General features: G+C 40.7%; 1 protein-coding gene across 14 annotated transcripts in view; it reads left to right on the top strand.

Annotated features, from left to right (window-relative positions):
• ptk2aa (protein tyrosine kinase 2aa) overlaps positions 1-18,587 on the top strand; it is a 204,457-nt gene that overhangs the window by 85,035 nt on the left and 100,835 nt on the right. For 6 of the 14 annotated variants that reach the window (XM_036567576.1, XM_036567582.1, XM_036567581.1 and 3 more), the window contains one exon: positions 15,834-16,060. In XM_036567576.1, coding sequence (XP_036423469.1) covers positions 15,834-16,060 — 227 coding nt within the window. Of the gene's footprint in view, positions 1-8,411; positions 8,669-15,833; positions 16,061-18,587 lie in introns of those variants that run through there. The other 8 variants (XM_036567586.1, XM_036567573.1, XM_036567577.1 and 5 more) reach the window with 4 other exon arrangements.

Genomic DNA, 18,587 nt, shown 5'->3' with positions numbered 1-18,587 from the left:
TAGGCTGTTGCTGTAGTATCCAGTGGGTTGTTAAGGTATTGCTAGACCACTGCTATAGTATCCCAGGTGGTTGCTAAGGGGTTGCTAGGCTGTTGCTGTGGTATCCAGTGGGTTGTTAAGGTATTGCTAGACCATTGCTGTAGTATCCCAGGTGGTTGCTAAGGGGTTGCTAGGCTGTTGCTGTGGTATCCAGTGGGTTGTTAAGGTATTGCTAGACCATTGCTGTAGTATCCCAGGTGGTTGTTAAGGGGTTGCTAGGCTGTTGTTGTGGTATCCAGGGAGTTGTTAAGTTATTGCTAGACCATTGCTAGATTGCCAAATGGTTGCTAAGGTGTGCTAGGCTGTTGCTGTTGTATCCAGGAGGTTGTGAAGGTGTTGCTAGACCATTGCTACATTGCTGTAGTATTCCAGGTGGTTGCTAAGGGGTTGCTAGGCTGTTTATATATATATATATATATATATATATATATATATATATATATATATATAAACATAGAAAACAGCAAGTTGCCTTTATTAGATACAGCAAATTGTGAAAGATTGTTTTAGAGACCAACTACACAGTGAAAAATAAAAAGCGGGATGGTAAAAGCAAACATGAGAGATAGTAGAAGAGAACAACAAATAACTGGTTTACTTATTATTGTGATCATTATTATTATTATTAGTACTAGTAGTAATTATGTTGTTATTATAGTGTAATTATGTTGTTATTATAGTTTTTTTATGATGTTATGGTAAGGGTTGGTTCTCTCACAGTATGTCCTAAATTTCAGTTTTGGCCAAGAACGGTCAGTATTTCAGCTAATCACTGTTTTTAACTGTAGCGAAGTCAACAACAAATTCCTTTTATTCAGGTCGGTTTTGTGGTTTCTCTCACAGTAGTTACAGGCAGCGAGGAGAGCTGCTCCTCCAGCAGCATTAAGAGGAGAATAGCCCGTCCCCAGGCCCCTGAGTGCACTCAGCTGATGCATGATAAACGAACAGTGGGAGCTTCTCTGGACGGCGCAGTGACATAAGCTCATCTCCTGCACTCCGCTGGACAGCTTTAGTGACATTATCCTCCCTCTGCCTCCTCTCTGTCCATTCCAGTGCTCTGCCTTATTGGCAGTTCTTCTCTTCCTGTCCAGCTCGCTGCCCTCTACATGCTCACTCAGCACTTTGGCCCTCCATCCATGTGTTCTACTGGGCTGAATTTGTTCAGCGCCTGGGCTCCTCTGTATGAGCCTCCTTTTTTTGTTCAGCAAGAAGACTGGACATTGTTCTGCAAAGAAAGAATAGTGGTCAAATAGCAAGCATAGTTGTCAGCCAGTTATTTTGCTATACTATTCAAATGTAGTTTTCATAGTTACATGATGAAATATTTACATTTATTTAATTATTGTTTACAATCTATATTGACAGACCTGAGTCTTCAGACTTTTTCTAGTTGTTTTGCTGGGATGCTGTGGGGAACAAATTGAAGTTGCACAATTTTCTACTTATCCCAGATGTTGATCTGCCAAGACATGGCGTCCAAATATCGCTTAGTTAGTTTAGCACTGGAGCCACGAGGCTGATATTTCTTACACTAGAAGTCAATAATCACCTCAATCTTTTCTGTAAATATATCCACAAAACTTCTCTCAACCCACTCATACCACATCCAGCTCTGTATTAAGGTTGCACAGACTTGTCGATGTGGTTTAGGACGCAGTATGACTTGCACTATAAAAATGAACAACACTTAAATGCTGTGGGCGTGTGATGATGTAAAGTACTCCTTTACACATCACTATATAATGACTGATTGTAAACACTTACCTGTACTTACTTGACTGATTATCCTTGCTTTGAGGAGCATGGAGAACTGAACGGGTTCACCTGTGATTTACTTAGCTGGGTGAGTCCATCCTCTGTAGAGGAGGAGGGAAGGACAAAACCTGCAAGAAGAGTCAAACTGTTTAAGAAGTGTACAATGTATTGTGAATGCATATTAATGACGTCGTGAATGTAAATCTGATCAATAAGTGAAGAACATGAATTATTTACTGTAGAATGTAAATATATTTAAATAGCTGAAGCACTTGTTTTAACCCGGGCCAGTAATGGTATATTCTAGGGTAAGGCACCCCAAATATAAGAAGCATAACTGGAGGGTACAGGGGAAAAAAAATCCCTTCTTTCAGCTCGGTGGAGGAGTGAAGGTGATGAGTTTAGACCTATATGACTTTGCAGGCATTGGTCCATTGTATAGTTGTAGAGACTATGTGTGCTCGTGTAAATATGTATATAGGCCTGAGTGTTGGTGTGTAAATAAAGGTGACGGGGAGAAGAACTCTTGGAACAGCTGTATTTTATTCCAGTTACTTGGACCACTTGCCTGACGCTACCCATAAGGTGCGTCCCCTGCCACAGCATACTGCCAGGTTGAGGGACGCACTTTATCACAGGGCGACAACAGATGTTCTGCCGAATTGAGACTCTGGCCAGAATCCAACTCCCCTTCAGATTCAAGCACAGCACACAGTCATATGGATATTATGGACATTATGTTCATTTCAGTTTAAAAGATTAGCAGTTATTTATAAAAGGAAAGACGTGCCTGCACACGACTCGCAGTCCAATTTTGCCTAAAATGGTTCTACGTTCAGCTGCATGGTGAAGTTTTGTTGATTTCTATAGTTCATGGTAAGTCACACTGTATCCTCCACCTACCTTGACAAGTCTGTGTGACCTTAATGAAGACCTGGATGTGGTTTGAGGGGTTTGAGAGAAGTTTTGGGGATGTATTGATGAAAACAGTTCGGGTGACTATTGTCGTCTTGTGTTTATTAGCAACATTAGCCTCATAACTCCTGTTTAAAACTAGGGCTGGGCAAAAAAGTAAAATCTCGATTATTTTCTAATTTATTAATGATTCTCGATTCCTTTTTTTTTTTTTGAAAAAAGACAATTTCTTTTTTGCACTTTAAAAGCCTGCAGAAGTGCAAAAATAGTAACAGCACCACATATAATTATTAAATTGTGCAAATAGTGGTTACTTTTAAATATCCTTTCAAGGGACTCAAACTGAGCAAGCACAGCAACATTTGTAACAAAAATATGACAATGATTAAAATATAAAAGAACCATCTTAATTAGTGGTATTCTTTTAAGAATAGCAAGCAGCTTCCTTAAAGCTTGCATGCAACTCTCACTTTTAAATAATGTGCCAGCATGACCTCCTTACATTAAGAAAAGTGCAAACCACAAAGTTCTTTACAGGTTTCTTGAAAGGAACACCAGTTCCAGTACTGTTTCAAGGTTGAGAGACGCCCTCTGACAGCTAACGATGGTCCCAGTCGCATTTTCATCGCGTTGTTTCACTCATTGCTCCCATTCCAGTGGGTGTTTGTGTCGTAAGTGCTGGAACAGATCCGTCTTACTGCTACATTTGGTTGCAACTGTCTTTCGACACAACTTACACTTTACATGAATTTGTTCAACATCTGGCTTTTCAAATCCGAGCCAGTTCCACACCACTGAGCTGATGATCCACCTTTCTTTGGTAGGAGATCACTCCTCTGTGAAGCGCCACCTCCTCCTCTGCGTTTTTTTTTACTTAAGATGCGTTTTTCTTACGTCTTGAGAATTTAAATAGTTTTGTTGGTATTTTAATTCAAGTATAAGCAATTATAAACTTGTACCATCCCGATTGTCACATGTCTAACTTTGTGTGAAAACGTTAATTCGAATTAACCGAATTAATCGTGAAAATCGTCCAGCACTATTTAAAGCTAAGGAGGCAAACATGTCTTGGATGATTGACAACATCTGGAAAACTGTAAATTTGAGGCACTTATATTACCATGATTACTAAACCTAGGCTACTTTTTTACTTTTTTGAAGTCTGTTGACCAATTAGCAGATTTTAGTTTTAACTTTTGTCACATGTGGAGCTTGATGGCAGTCGGTATAAAGTCTGGAACCTGTTGATTTTGGTGAAATTAATGCCCATTTCATCAACTTTCCTGTTAAAGCTTGACCAGGAGACTGTTCTGTTCTCCTCAGCAGGCCTCATCTTATTCTGAAGGCCCCCCCTTTTAAAGAAATGGTGTTGACTGTATCCCGTTAGCTTCCGCTGATGAGACAGCTGGAGTGTCCAGCTTTGATGAAAGCAGGGGAAGTGTCCAGCACCCACAGAGCCACATAACCCTCCGCCTATCAAAACACCATCATATGCGTGCTCTGCGCCGGCCTCACTCCGTTCCTGACATTACCCCAGTCTGGCAGGCCTTATTGTTCGCTTTCCTGCCTCACACTGCGAGTGTGTCTGGGTTATTAATAATGCTTTTGTCTGCTCTGAGGGCTGTTTAGATTGCTTCTCCAAACACTGCTACTGCGAGCGCGGAGAGGATTCGCGCAGAAACGGGCTTCTAAACAAATGGGATTGCGTGTTGAACCTGTTGTTTAAGATTAACCCTTAAATTGATTGAGTTTGCTGTTTGGAAACATTACATTTTTGTATTAGAGTCATGTAAACACCCAGAAATATCATCTGTTTTGCCTGAGGGGTCTGTCTGGGGAAGATTCACAGATTAGATTGCTCGAGTTTGTGTTTGTGTGCAGGGAGATATTACTGTGGATTATTTGTGCCATCATTTACACTTCAGTAATTGTCTCAGGCGTAAGGATGATTATTAGGATTCTGTTATGAAGTTTGGCAGTAATCATATCATCGCTGTCATATTAAAATCCTTGCCCTTTACATTGTGTGAATTGGACCAATAGAAAGGAGCAAATTGTATAGTTTCTCTAATATATCAGTGATTTGCGCAGTTCTTTTGTTGCTGCTTTAACTCTGCAGTTTCTTTCAGAATGGATGAAGTTTCTATTCAACCAATCATGCCTCTGTACATATAAGCATTCGTCTATGCACATATACATCTGTGGAGCCATACGTACATACACCAGTTCATACAGTGTATCCATCTATCTGTACGTAAGTCCACCCATTTTCCACCTGCACATACACAGCTAAAAATAAGGCAAAGATTTTCGATATTTAACTTTTCCACCTTTTACATTTATTACATTTTTATTACAGTTTTCATGAAGCTTTTAATTTTTTAAACAAATCTGCAGGGATATTTTTCCACACCTCCAAAGTTCAGTCTTAGAAGTTGGTTGCATTTTCTGCGTCTCACGATCCAAATAATCCCAAACACATTTAGTCATGTTTGATTTTCTCTCTTCCCTCGAAGATGAAAACTTTAAGTGCTGTTTATCTGATGGGGTCCGTTTTGGTCGTCTGCCAGGTCTTCCAGGTGGTTGTTAGGAGTCCCGTTTTCTGGGTAGCCTTTGAACTTGTAAACATGGAAACTCTTTTTTGTTTTTTTTTCACCTGCTTTCCATTGACTTTCTGCTTCCTTATGCTAGTGGATTAACTCGTATCTAATCTTATCAAAATTGTCTCCTGAAAAATTAATAATTAATGTTCTCGATGAAGGCCCAGATGACAGGATATTCTGGAGAAACACTGTACATGTAGTTGCCAGGATTTGGAAGCAACTTTACAGCACTTAGTAATGACAATAAGGCCGTTATTATTTGGAAGTTAAATAAATGAAGGGTGTTCTCTGACGTTTACACAGTACTGTACATCCACCCTAATAAAGTTAAGACTTTGTTTTGTAGGTGTCTTACAAAGGTAAAGTTTCTGTTTTGGAGATTTGAGCTTGTCTTACAGGGGTTATGAGTTGTTGACTGAATTTAGACAGTGAATGTAATATATAACCACATTTCATTCAGACAGGCAAGGCTTATTTTCTCCCTCCCGTCGTGACAGTTCGATGGTTAATAGCTGTCTTGATTATTAAGAGTTGTTTCCACTTTGTAGCCCCTTTTGGCTCATTTCCACCAAGACCATTTGAAGTTTCATTCAGCCTTCAGAAAGTTGGTCATTAGCATAGGAACCCATTGATCTTCACCAACCAGTCATAATGCACACTCATCACTTTCCAGCTTCATACATTTATGCTTTCGTAGTTTGCTGTTTGTCTCTATTCCTGCCGTCTTTACTGCTGTTATAATGTCTGGATATGGCTTAAATAAATCTGACTGCAGGCAGACTTCACCTCAAACTCTAGAAAAATTCACTGTGCTTCTCAGCTGCACTTTATTGTTTATCAGTAGTTTGCAATTTGTTGCTTCCTATGTGACACATAGTGTTAGATGCACTGCTGTGTCTGATCCACTCAGACCAGCGCAACACACACTAACACACCACCACCACGTCAGTGTTACTGCAGTGCTGAGAATGATCCACCACCCAAATAGGACCTGCTCTGTGAGGGTCCATGGGGGTCCTGACCACTGAAGAACAGGGTAAAAGGGGGCTAACAAAGTATGCAGAGAAACAGATGGACTACAGTCTGTAACTGTAGAACTACAAAGTGCACCTATAGAGTAAGTGGAGCTGATAAAATGGACAATGAGCATAGAAACAAGGAGGTGGTCATAATGTTATGCCTGATTGGTGTATGTACATACGTACATACAGAACATCCATCCGTCCAGTACATACATACATCTCTCTGTCCGTCTATCCATCCATCCATCCATCCACCCATCCATCCATCTAGGGCCTGACCAATGTGAACATTTTTGGCCGATTTCAAACTGATTTAAGAGGCAAAAAATTCAAATAAGCAGTATAATCAGGCAATATAGTTTTATATTCATATTTTGTTTTAATGTTATACTTCAGTACTTTTAGTTAAACAGTGCTTTACTAACTGATATGATTGTCAGTTGCCAGCTGTGAGTTCTTATCTGTTAAATGTTCTCAATGCTCATGTTTCATAAATTCAGAAATACAGCAGAAACGCAGTCTTAAATAATAGAAATATTGGAGCGGGGAAGAGTTATAAATAATTCTTTGTGATTTCCGTTTCTGTTAATTACATCTTTTCATGTTAGAACATGATATACTCCTGTAAAAGTTTGGGTAAACTTGGTCAAGTGAAAATAAATGAGCACATCCTCTACAGAGAACACACTTTTACACATTTTAATGCACAATTACTGTTTATTTGCTGAAATATTAGAAAATTTTACAAAAAATAAAATTTTTGGCACATTTTGTGTTGTGTTTTTGTTTATGTGTTAATAATATGTTAAACTCAACAAATAAGTAGTAATTGTGCACTAAAATGCCATATTTAAGTGTGTTCTCTGTAGAGGATGTGTTAACTTTCAAATTTTTTCAATTAGAAAAACAACAAAACGTAATGTGACTCGGGGTGTTTGTACTGTTCAGAAGTCTTAGCCACCTAAGCACATTATTCAGAACCTTTTGTCTTGGCAGTAAGTGGGTGTTGGCTTGTAAAAACACTATAAGTGATTAGAATAAATACAAATAAACATAATACAGTAAAAAGTAACACATTTTATTTTGGAAAAAATAGCTAGATATCTTGTGAGCTAATTTGAAGAACAAAGCTTGGTTCTAGATTTCTCCTCAGCACTCACAGCCATCATATGGATTTCACCAACACACCGAATTTAGCATAATAAAGTATTGATTAGCCAAAGCAGGTATTGGATAATAATCACAATTAATACTGGGCTGCTATAAGAAAAGGTCTGGAAAAGGTCTGAAACATACATAAAAGCTACTTATCGTAAATAAATAACTTTACATTTCTTATTTTCTCAGGTGCATAAAACTTTTGCGCAGTACTATATATATATATATATATATATATATATATATATATTTATAGTCATTTTAACCATAGTAGTGGTTTGTGTTCAAATTTACCAGTTCAGACTGAAGAGTTAAACACAGGGTGCCTCAGATTGGGTTCTTATGTGCCATGCGGTTTACTGATCATCAGGATTTCACAGGTAATAATCCCGATGATCACTGGCGCAACTGATAAAGACACGGTTGTCCATATTAGCTGATGCTATTGGCCAACCGATATCAGTTGCTCTCTAGTACATAACATGCATGCATACGTATATCCGCCCAACTTCATATCCATACATCAGTCCATCTATCCATAGAAAAGGCAGCCCAACGTTAGTTAATCCCCCTCTATAATACTCACTTTTTTAATACTCACTTGTGATTCACTGGATTATTCAGAGAGACATTTTTTTATCTCCCTTCCACAAGAATTCCTGAATATTTCGACACAGCGGCCTGGAAATTGCTTTCAGTTTTGCTGTAATAGAAACCTTGGGGCCGTCTGCTGTCTAAAGTCACGCCTCCGCCTACCTGGTGGGCAGGTGGAGCTGTGTCCAGACATGAGACAGAGTCCAGACCCTGCTGACACAGACGAGCCCCGATCTAGACTCTGCTCAGCCTTGTCTGTGACTCATTCCGGCAACTTGCTGCAACAGCGAGCGCAGCAATAACCAGGATGTGACAGTACGTCAGAGGAGAGAGGCTTGGCAAGGCGTGTGAGTGAGTGAGTGAGCGAGCGAGCATGTGTTTGTGTATGTGCGCGGATCGCAGAGGAAAAGCCCCCGTGAGGGCTGGCGGAGGCTGATTTGTGTGTGGCTGGCTGTAGCTGCGGCAGGCACAGGCGCGTACGGGGGGATTTTTTAGCCTTTCACATGTTCACAGAGGAATATGGGTGTCTGTCTCCTCGCCAGTCCAGAGTACCGTGTGTCTGCTGGCCCTTTCTGCTCGGAGGTAGGTCCATTCAGCCAGGACAGAGCAGCTTTAGGAAGCGAAGATTTGCGTGGTCATTTCTACATGGGTGGTGTTGGAGTAGTGTACATTTACCTTTCTACCTAATGCAAGGTGCCTGATTCAGTGACAGTCAGATTGCTAGTTTTTTGTGATGATAAGCTAACTGTGCTACAAAGCGTAAGACATATCAGTTTGTTCAGAATGACAGTACAGCAGTCAGGTGTTTGGAAATAACCCCATACACTTTGAAATGCCACTGAAGCACAAAATAGATCGTTGGTTCATTTGTTTACAGTCAGTAATATTATGGTGTTCTGTGCATTTGGAAGCTGTTGTATGTTGGTGTCAGTCAGATTGGGCTGCTCTGTGAGCCTCGAGTGCCGGACTGAGTGTTTTAGTGTGAGAGAGTTTTTTCTGGACTGTGTGCTGGGTGTGGTGACGTGCAGTGGAACTGGGCTGATAATAACAGCCTGAAGCTTTGATGGTGTTTGTGTGTGTGTGTGTGTGTGTGTGTGTGAGAGAGAGAGAGAGAGAGAGAGAGAGAGAGAGAGAGAGAGAGAGAGAGAGAGAGGGAGGGGTGCTCTAGTGAGTTCTAAAGTCTGTCAGATTTTACTACCTTTCCATTTTGAACAGGTTTTAGCTGCGTCATCTGTGTACAGTCAACTATCACCGTCAGTCCAGGCAGTTATATGCTGGCTCTGTTGGACTTTTTTTTAGTTATCATAGTTATCAATGTTGTAGATGGTCAGCTGCAGTGCTACCATGTTCCGACTTGACTAAAAGTGACTCAGTGATTGTTGTCATCAGACAGTGACACCAAAGTTCCTTACTCAAGTAAAAGTCTAGAAGTACGTGCTACTAGATGTACTTAAAGTAAAAAGTAAAAGTATTTATTTAATGCCGTTTTTTAAACAGGATGTTCTTTACTGAGTGTTAATTAATTGTAGACAACCAGGACATTAAGCATAAATAATGGTTTTTGAACCAACCAGGTCAAATAGTTCTTGTAAGTAAGGCTATGGATGGGAATTATTTGGGTGGTGGATCATTCTCAGCACTGCCGTAACACTGACGTGGTGGTGGTGTGTTAGTGTGTGTTGTGCTGGTATGAGTGGGTCAGACACAGCAGTGCTGCTGGAGTTTTTAAACACTGTGTCCACTCACTGTCCACTCTGTTAGACACTCCTACCTTGTCAGTCCACCTTGTAGATGTAAAGTCAGAGACGATAGCTCATCTGCTGCTGCACAGTTTGTGTTGGTCATCCTCTAGTCCTTCATCAGTGGTCACAGGACGCTGCCCACAGGACGCTGTTGGCTGGATATTTTTGGTTGGTGGACAATTCTCAGTCCAGCAGTGACACTGAGGTGTTTAAAAACTCCAGCAGCACTGCTGTGTCTGATCCACTCAGACCAGCGCAACACACACTAACACACCACCACCACGTCAGCGTTACTGCAGTGCTGAGAATGATCCACCACCCAAATAGTACCTGCTCTGTGAGGGTCCATGGGGTTCCTGACCACTGAAGAACAGGGTAAAAGGGGGCTAACAAAGTATGCAGAGAAACAGATGGACTACAGTCTGTAACTGTAGAACTACAGAGTGCACCTATATAGTAAGTGGAGCTGATAAAATGGACACTGAGTGTAGAAACAAGGAGGTGGTCATAATGTCATACCTGATCTGTGTATCTCTCAAAGGATCATCCACCCCTTTCTGGTTTCACTTCCAGTAGGATTTTGATTTGCCGCTTGATGACGTGCCTGGATAGAAGTTACCTAATTAAAAAAAAAAAAAATCAACAGGAAAGCCACATTTACAGCAAGCCACGTCTGCCTTTGTTGGAAACCAGCAGATTTATCTACTTATTTATTTACCCACAACATCCCTGTAATTCAGCTTTTGCAAAGTAGTGCATTCAAACCCTACTGTGTTTTATCGATGTGGACTTTTATACAACTATTTATACATGCTTCCGCAGTGGCAGGCGATAAAAAAGTGAAAATAAACTTCACACATGCTGAGTCTGCTTTAGTTTCACTTTGATTGCTTTTTGGTGGCTGCGGATAAAGAAGCATGCACAAATAGCAGTGAGTGAGGACCTCCTGATGCCAGGCCTGGCTTATTTCACTGGAATTACCTCATAGGGAATCTAGCCTACTTCATCAAAGCCACACATGTATTCAGTTGAAAAATTAATAACATGATAAATGATAACATCATACATCTTACTGCTAGATACTGCTGGAGGGAGACGAGGAACTCATAAAGGATAAAAAAGTGTCTTGACAAAAATGTTTGTTATAGCAATGATATGGTAATTACTGAACTTTATGGCTGATTAGTCTACGTTTGGCTGCACTGCACTGTTCTTACAGTGATGTAGGTCTGTGTTCTTGATGGATTGTTGTAAATGAACCAAAATGACACAGCAGCACTCAGCTGATGGGCCGATTGCCCCCTCGTGCCCCTCCGCCGTGCCTGCCAGTGTGTAGAGAGTGCGCAATCCATCACCATGTGCTTTTTACAGATATAAGTCGTCTAATCTATCCATGGCACATCATGCAAAATTGAATAATTTAAATAAAACTCAGTTTATACTCCTTTTTTTCTCTTTTTTATTCGAAAGATTATTTATCCATTCATTCGTTCATCCATGTAGAAGAGAACATGCTGTGTCATACTCTATTCTCTAAGCGGTTGTGTTTATCTTAGCACGTACAAAGACAGGTAATTGATAAATTGCATAAAATCTGTAAGAAAATATTTGACCTGCAACCCGTTTGGTCAGACTCTGAAGAAGAGTGTAGCAGCTGGACAGCATCACATTCCGAACCTGTTGTTGATCTCAAGCGAGCTTTTTACTGTGAGCAGCTGTGTGTAACTGAACAAGCTGGGATAAAACAGAAACAAACATAATACATCCAGCAATCAAGATGAGCTGTGAAATGATTTACAGACTGACTGGAGCAAAACCACTTTGGGGTTCATCTGGCAAACGCTGAAAGAGCTGAGCTGAACCTGATATTGGGACAGTGTTTTGGCTCTATCTGCAGTCCTGAAAGGCACTACTGGAAATTGCCAGTGTTAAAGCACATTTAATAAAAAGTTCAGTTCATCTTTGCTTTACTTTTACCTTTAGTTTGCAGAACTGGTATATAAAAACAATACAGCAATCAGTAATGTTGAGCTCCCTGCCTTTGGCTCGTCTGCAAATGAATCACAGCGGAGATGTCATTCGAAATAACACACTCCTTCTTATGTTCTGTTACTTTGAATTCACAATGATTTGTTTCTTCTTCTTTAAGAAACAATTCAGTCAGATGTGACTGGAGGAATTATTTACACAGTGAATATTTTAAAAGAGCTCAAAAAAACAATTCCACCCACTTAAACTCCTCTATCACACGATACCACCATTAGAATTATTAATCACAAATAAAAGTTCATTTTAAATGTTAATCTAATTGTTTATGCACTGTTAGAAATAAAGGTACAGTGCAGGTACATTTCTCGTTCTTTAAGGTCGAATTTTGTACCTTAAATAAGTTTTTCCAGGTGAAAAGTTCGTATTTGTACCTTTTCATAACCGAATGTTTTAAAACAGAACAGTAAAATAAAAGCCTGGAGACGAGACGGGGTGTGTGGAGTCAGTACAGCTTAGAACATATCATTTCAGTGGATTATGGTTCAGTTATGTTCCCTGACTAAAGGTACTGAGATGTACCCTTGAGGGTCCCACCCCAATGACAAGAGGGGCACTGCCCCAGTGATAGTTCAGTACCTTTTTTCTGAGAGTGTACTCTATTTTAATGTTACTAAATCACCACCCTTATGCATTTTTTCAGTACTGTACCAGAGAACAGTGTGGATTCCGCTCCTGTTCATCAGTTCCATTAGTTCAGTTGCTGCTGATGTGCTGTTCCATTCCCCTGTGGTGTGTGTGTGTGTGTGTGTGTGTGTGTGTGTGTGTGTGTGTGTGTGTGTGTGTGTGTGTGTGTGTGTGTGTGTGTGTGTGTTTATGTTCCCTGCCAGAGGAAACGTGTCTAATCTGTCCTTTAATAACACTGAAAGATAAACAGGCTGGCTGGGGACACAGATGATGGTCAGGAATGTTACTGCTGTGTTGTGTGGCAGGGGTGGGCTCTCAGAACAGGGCCGCATGGGACAATGCTCTGGCACTGCTGGGGGACTCAATTGGTGGGACATCTGAGTTGGTCTGCCAGGATGGGTCCAGTCCACTTACCCACTGAGTTTAATCAGTATATTTCAGTGGTTCCCAACCCTGGACCTGGACTAGGGCCTTACTGAAAGGCTAATTTTATCACCAGTGCCCATAGTATGGAGCTGAAAAGTGCAGTGACGACTAACATCGGCTAATGTCATTTTATGGTTAATTAAACAGGAAAGTGAAATCACATTAGTTAAACAGTGCTTTACTGACTGATATGATTCAGTTACTGTCAATGACAATTATGTCCGGTTTCAAATGTCATAGTTACTAAAGTCAACCAAGATCAAATACCTTTTGTACCTTGGTAGTTCATGTTCCTGGTCATATTATGCACAGTTCATCATTTAAAAGATAAAATTGTTGTTTTCCCATAATCTCTGATCAAAATATCCTCCACGTCCCACCACCCACCACCCCTCATTGGAAGAATGCGCTTAGCCAGCTCAGAGACCCTCAGTCACATCAGGTTTCACTCACACATGCATCATGACACAAAAGGAAAATGCAGCAAAACTTTCGATTCATGATGACTAAACAGAACAAACTCAGACAGACTAAATAATGTCAATATCAAATATATTAAAAACATCTGCCGATCACACAGGACAACCACAGAAATATGCAGGACGGCCACTACTACTATTATCATTATTATTATTATTATTATTATTAGTAGTAGTAGTAGTAGTAGTAGTAGTAGTAGTAGTAGTAGTGTTAGTGGTAGTAGTAGTAGTGGTGGTGGTGGTGGTAGTAGCAGTTGTAATAGTAGTAGTAGTGGTGGTGGTGGCGGTGGTAGTAGTAGTAGTAGTAGTGGTGGTAGTAGTAGTAGTAGTAGTAGTAGTAGTGGTGGTGGTAGTAGTAGTAGTGGTGGTAGTAGTAGTAGTGTTAGTAGTAGTAGTAGTAGTAGTAGTAGTGGTGGTGGTAGTAGTAGTAGTAGTAGTAGTAGTAGTAGTGGTGGTAGTAGTAGTAGTGTTAGTAGTAGTAGTAGTAGTAGTAGTAGTAGTAGTGGTGGTGGTGGTGGCGGTGGTAGTAGTAGTAGTAGTAGTAGTGGTGGTGGTAGTAGTAGTAGTAGTAGTGGTGGTGGTAGTAGTAGTAGTGTTAGTGGTGGTAGTAGTAGTAGTAGTGGTGGTGGTGGTGGTAGTAGCAGTTGTAATAGTAGTAGTGGTGGTGGTGGTGGCGGTGGTGGTGGTAGTAGTAGTGGTGGTGGTGGTAGTAGTAGTAGTAGTGGTGGTGGTGGTAGTAGCAGTTGTAATAGTAGTAGTAGTGGTGGCGGTGGTGGTGGTAGTAGTAGTAGTGGTGGTGGTGGTAGTAGTAGTAGTAGTGGTGGTGGTGGTGGTGGTGGTAGTAGTAGTAGTAGTAGTAGTAGTGGTGGTGGTGGTGGTAGTAGTAGTAGTAGTAGTAGTAGTAGTAGTAGTAGTAGTAGTAGTAGTAGTGGTAGCAGTGGTGGTGGTAGTAGTAGCAGTAGTAGTAGTGGTGGTGGTAGTAGTAGTGGTGGTGGTGGTGGTAGTAGTGGTGGTAATAGTAGTAGTAGTAGTATTAAGTGTCTTCAGCTAATGTCCTGGCCCTGATGACCATATGGATAGTGTTTCTTCAGAATATCCCACCCTCTGTTTGGATCTCCAGGCTTCTAAACAGCTTGTTCATGATTCCTCTGATGGTATTCATCCATCCTGTTGCTGGTTATCCTCTTCCTTTTTGACCTTCAGCTGTTCCAAACATAATTGTCTTTTCCAGTGAACTGGCTCTTCACATAATGTGTCTAAAATAAGAGCTGTAGTTTGGTTCTCTGGGCTTCAAGTGAGAGATGAGGCTTGATTTGGTTGAGGATCCTTTTGTTTGTTTTCTTTCTCCAAAGGCATCAGAATGTTTCCAGTCCTACTTTTTTACTCTCCAGCTTTCATGTCCGTCACTGAAAGACTACAGCCTGGGCAGTTCTGATCATTGTTTGTAGAGACACATCATTCACCCTTGTTATGACGAGTGCCAGTCTGTGTTGTATTTCTTGCTTGCTGGCCTGCAGAACTCCAGGGTCAGTATTGGGAACCGTAGGTCGTATCAGTTAACGGCCATAGAGTCCAGCTTTGTGTATATTACAGTACATTGATTTGGAGTCTGTGCCACCCTTGAGAAGTTTGCTTGTGGCCTCAGTCTCAGCTGAAACGAGGCCCAGTTCTGTTGTCATGATCCACTCCACCCCATTTTAATTTGTAGTTTTTAATTCACAGTTAAAGCTGTGTTGCTCACAAAGTGGCGGATGTGGGGTTTCATTGTGCAACATGGTTAAATCAGAGTCTCCTTTATAGCCCATTTAAGATCTGACGTCATGCTTTCCAGTTAAAAATAAAAAACAAGCATATCTGAGCATAACTGCGGGTTCAGCTTTTGTGATGTCACTAAAGTTCCCAAAAGGAAACTGCAAGCTTGACAGGGTTGGGCCACTCAAGACCTGAAGTCGTGCCATAATTTGCATATATCTAATACTTATTGTAGCACGTTTTAATTTGTGACTTGGATCATTTGTTCATTATTTAATATTAATATTAATGTGGAGCTGCTATTTAATAGAGTATAACAGACAACTGAATTTAACATGCGTTGACCTGGCTAATACATAATATAAGCTCGATTTTACAGTTACAGACTACCCCCCGTGCATCAAACCATGCTTTTTAAAGAAACCTTTCGATGTAGCTCTATATGAAATGAGAAATTGTGCTATATAAAGCTCATCCCAGCTGAGACCCCACTTACATCTAATTGTAGTTGTGTTGAATAGTGTGATAGCCACCCATCTGTCTGTTTGCATAATCTGAGAGTGCCTTGTTTGTGTTTGGGAGCTACTCCCAAATTACAATAAATAATTAGGAAATAATAAAATTTCTTTAGAGCTGCCACTAACCTTGCCTGTTCTCTCTTTGTCTTTTGGGCAGAATATGACAGACACCTAGCGCACGGCAAAGGCATGGCAACGGCGTACTTGGACCCCAACCTGAACCACGCCCTGGGCGGGGGGGCCAAGTCGCGCCTCAGCACAGGGACGGAGCGGGCCCCTGGAGCCTCAGACCGGGTCCTCAAAGTCTTCCATCACTTCGAAAGCAACAATGAGCACAGCACATGGTCCAGCAACATCCGTCATGGAGATGCCACCGACGTTAGGGTAAGAAAGCGGAGGAATTAGGACACAGTGGACCTGGAGAGTGAGGCTGGGCACTGTGATCCAAAAACTCATACACAGTACTGTGCAAAAGACTTAGGGCCTGTTTACAGCTTTCATTAACATGCAGTCGGGTCACTCAAACCACATTCAGAGGTGGTCAGAGATCTTCACTGCCTTTAACCCAAGTGTAAACAGAAAGTATTTTCCTTATCCATATACAAATACGTGAGCTGAAATACGTCTGCGCTGACCAGCAGGTGAGAGAATCATTAAAGAAATGAAAGTTGGACGATAACGAGGCTGAAGTTCTCTCTATCAAGGCTGATTAGGGCATCCAAGCCATGCCTGTCGACTTGTATAATAATGGGGGAAAAGGTAAAAAGAAGTAAAACAGTTCCGACCCATATGTTGATGTTCTGTTTACGCGCAAAAAATACAATCAGATCTCATCTTGTCACATTGGAGACGCATTTTAGTGAAAATTGTAAATGGAATCTGGCCAGAGTCTGTCCAGAAACAGGAAACACGTTAATGCGAGGAGTAAACAAACTCTTAAAACTGTTTATCTGGGCATAACACAGTAAAATGCAATACTACATTAGAATAAATACAAGTAACTATAAACTATAAGTATTTGTTTTTAGTAAAATTACTAATGTGTTCGAAAAGTATCATCACATGCATTTGGTCAGTTCCACCAGCAGCACCTGATTTCAGTTACTGAAGGACCGATTAGATAAACTAGGTATCAGATAGTAACTGTAAATAATGGACTTCGTTGAGTAGAATTTTGGTAAGAAATAAGCAGAAATAATAAGAAATATGCCTGAGATTTATGCAGAGCACTGCTTCCTTTTCATTTGATTATTGTTGTTTAATACATTCCCCAGTGCTAGTGCAGTGTTGCCCATTTTGATAGACACGCATTGTTAGCAAACTCTGCAAAATGTTTTGCGTTGCATATCATCGCTGTCCAAAAAACAACATTGGCTGTGTTTACGTGCAAAGTTTTTTGCCAATCCAATTGAATACATTCCGATTATAGATTAAGACTGAGGTGTTTATTCTCACTCTACTCAACAATCCGATTAAAAATCTTCGTTTATATGCTCACTACAAGTAATCCGATCCAAAATGATACGCATGCGTGGAGAATCGCTTAGTGTAGACGTTACCATGACAGTGAGCATCACGTGAGGTCCAGTCAGAGTGAGATGAGTTTCCAGTTGGTGCGCCGGAGTTTTTAACTGATTTAAAATGTCAGACTCAGGAAAAACGTGCTTCACATGTACTTATTAAAGAAGGCCGAGAGGAAGACGTCGCGTTCTGAGACACATAAGCTGGACGTCCGTCCCACCGCCGTCTTTTAAAGATCAGAGCATAAACTTCGTCTCCTCTGCAGACCAGTTTCTGCTCCGCCATGCTGAACGGTATAAACTTTTGCCAGAGCCGGTTTATCAGTTCTGTGCTTTTGATATGATGTGACGCACATGATCAGAACTTACACGTTCCGATTGGGAATGTAATCAGATACAGGCGTTTACTTGGCTACTATTCTTCTATTTAACGGATTATTTACAAGATTACCCACCTCGTTCAAACGGATAGAAATTGTATTCCCGAATGGCCTCAATCGGACGAGTCTATTCCGATTGAAGTGTTTAGATGGACGCATTCTATTCCGATTGAGCTATTAGTCGGATTATTAACGGATTATCAGGCTGCATGTAAACGTGGCTATTGTGTGAAAGTGTCATGATGCATGCATCAATAGAAATGCTCCAGATTTACCTGGATTAAAATCTCTTTACATTAACTTGCATTAAATATTAAAAATGTTCCTGTCTTGTCCTGTAAAGCTCCCACTTTGGAGATATACATGTCTGTTTTTTTGTTGTTTTTTGTTTTGGTTTGTTTTGTTTTTTTTGCATAGTGACAATATGGATGTTTTGCCGGAGTCTCTTCTTGTTCTGTGACGTTTTCCTCAAACTCACAGTCTTCCTTTATTGTCTTATAACCCTGCTAACTGTGCCACTTCATCCACTGCTCTATTTAGCAGGTGGAAAGTTCACAGCGCTACCTAGTGTTCAAAGTAGTAGTTGTAGGAGCTAAATAACTATAAAATAGCCATATAGTGAGAGTGAAACTGAAAATATGATAGGAACCTTTGGAAAGCCACACACTCTCCCTCATCCACTGTAATATGTACATTTTAGGCATGTGAATAATTGGAAAGAGCAAGTTCCCCATACACTTTCAACTCCGCACTAAATGTGATGTTTAACAGAAGTTGTTGATAACCGTTGCCTTTGTTCTGGGTAGTCTAGTGCCTCTTAATGCCAGTATAAATCATTTGCAGAAGAGGAGGCTGTGAACTGGAGCCTCGTATACCTGTGAATTATTTAGTGTGTTCAATTAGCTCTGCTTCCTGCGACCTGTGCTTTTCCATTTACCATCAATTCTATACCTCTAAATTGCTTTTGCAGTGTCGACTAGGACTCGCATTGTTTACAGCGAGGCTTTAAGA

The sequence above is a fragment of the Colossoma macropomum genome, unplaced genomic scaffold (assembly GCF_904425465.1).
Source record: "Colossoma macropomum unplaced genomic scaffold, Colossoma_macropomum, whole genome shotgun sequence".
Classification (NCBI taxonomy): Eukaryota; Metazoa; Chordata; class Actinopteri; order Characiformes; family Serrasalmidae; genus Colossoma; species Colossoma macropomum.
The sequence above is the reverse complement of the archived record's forward strand: the minus strand, read 5'-3'. Positions and strand labels throughout refer to the sequence as shown.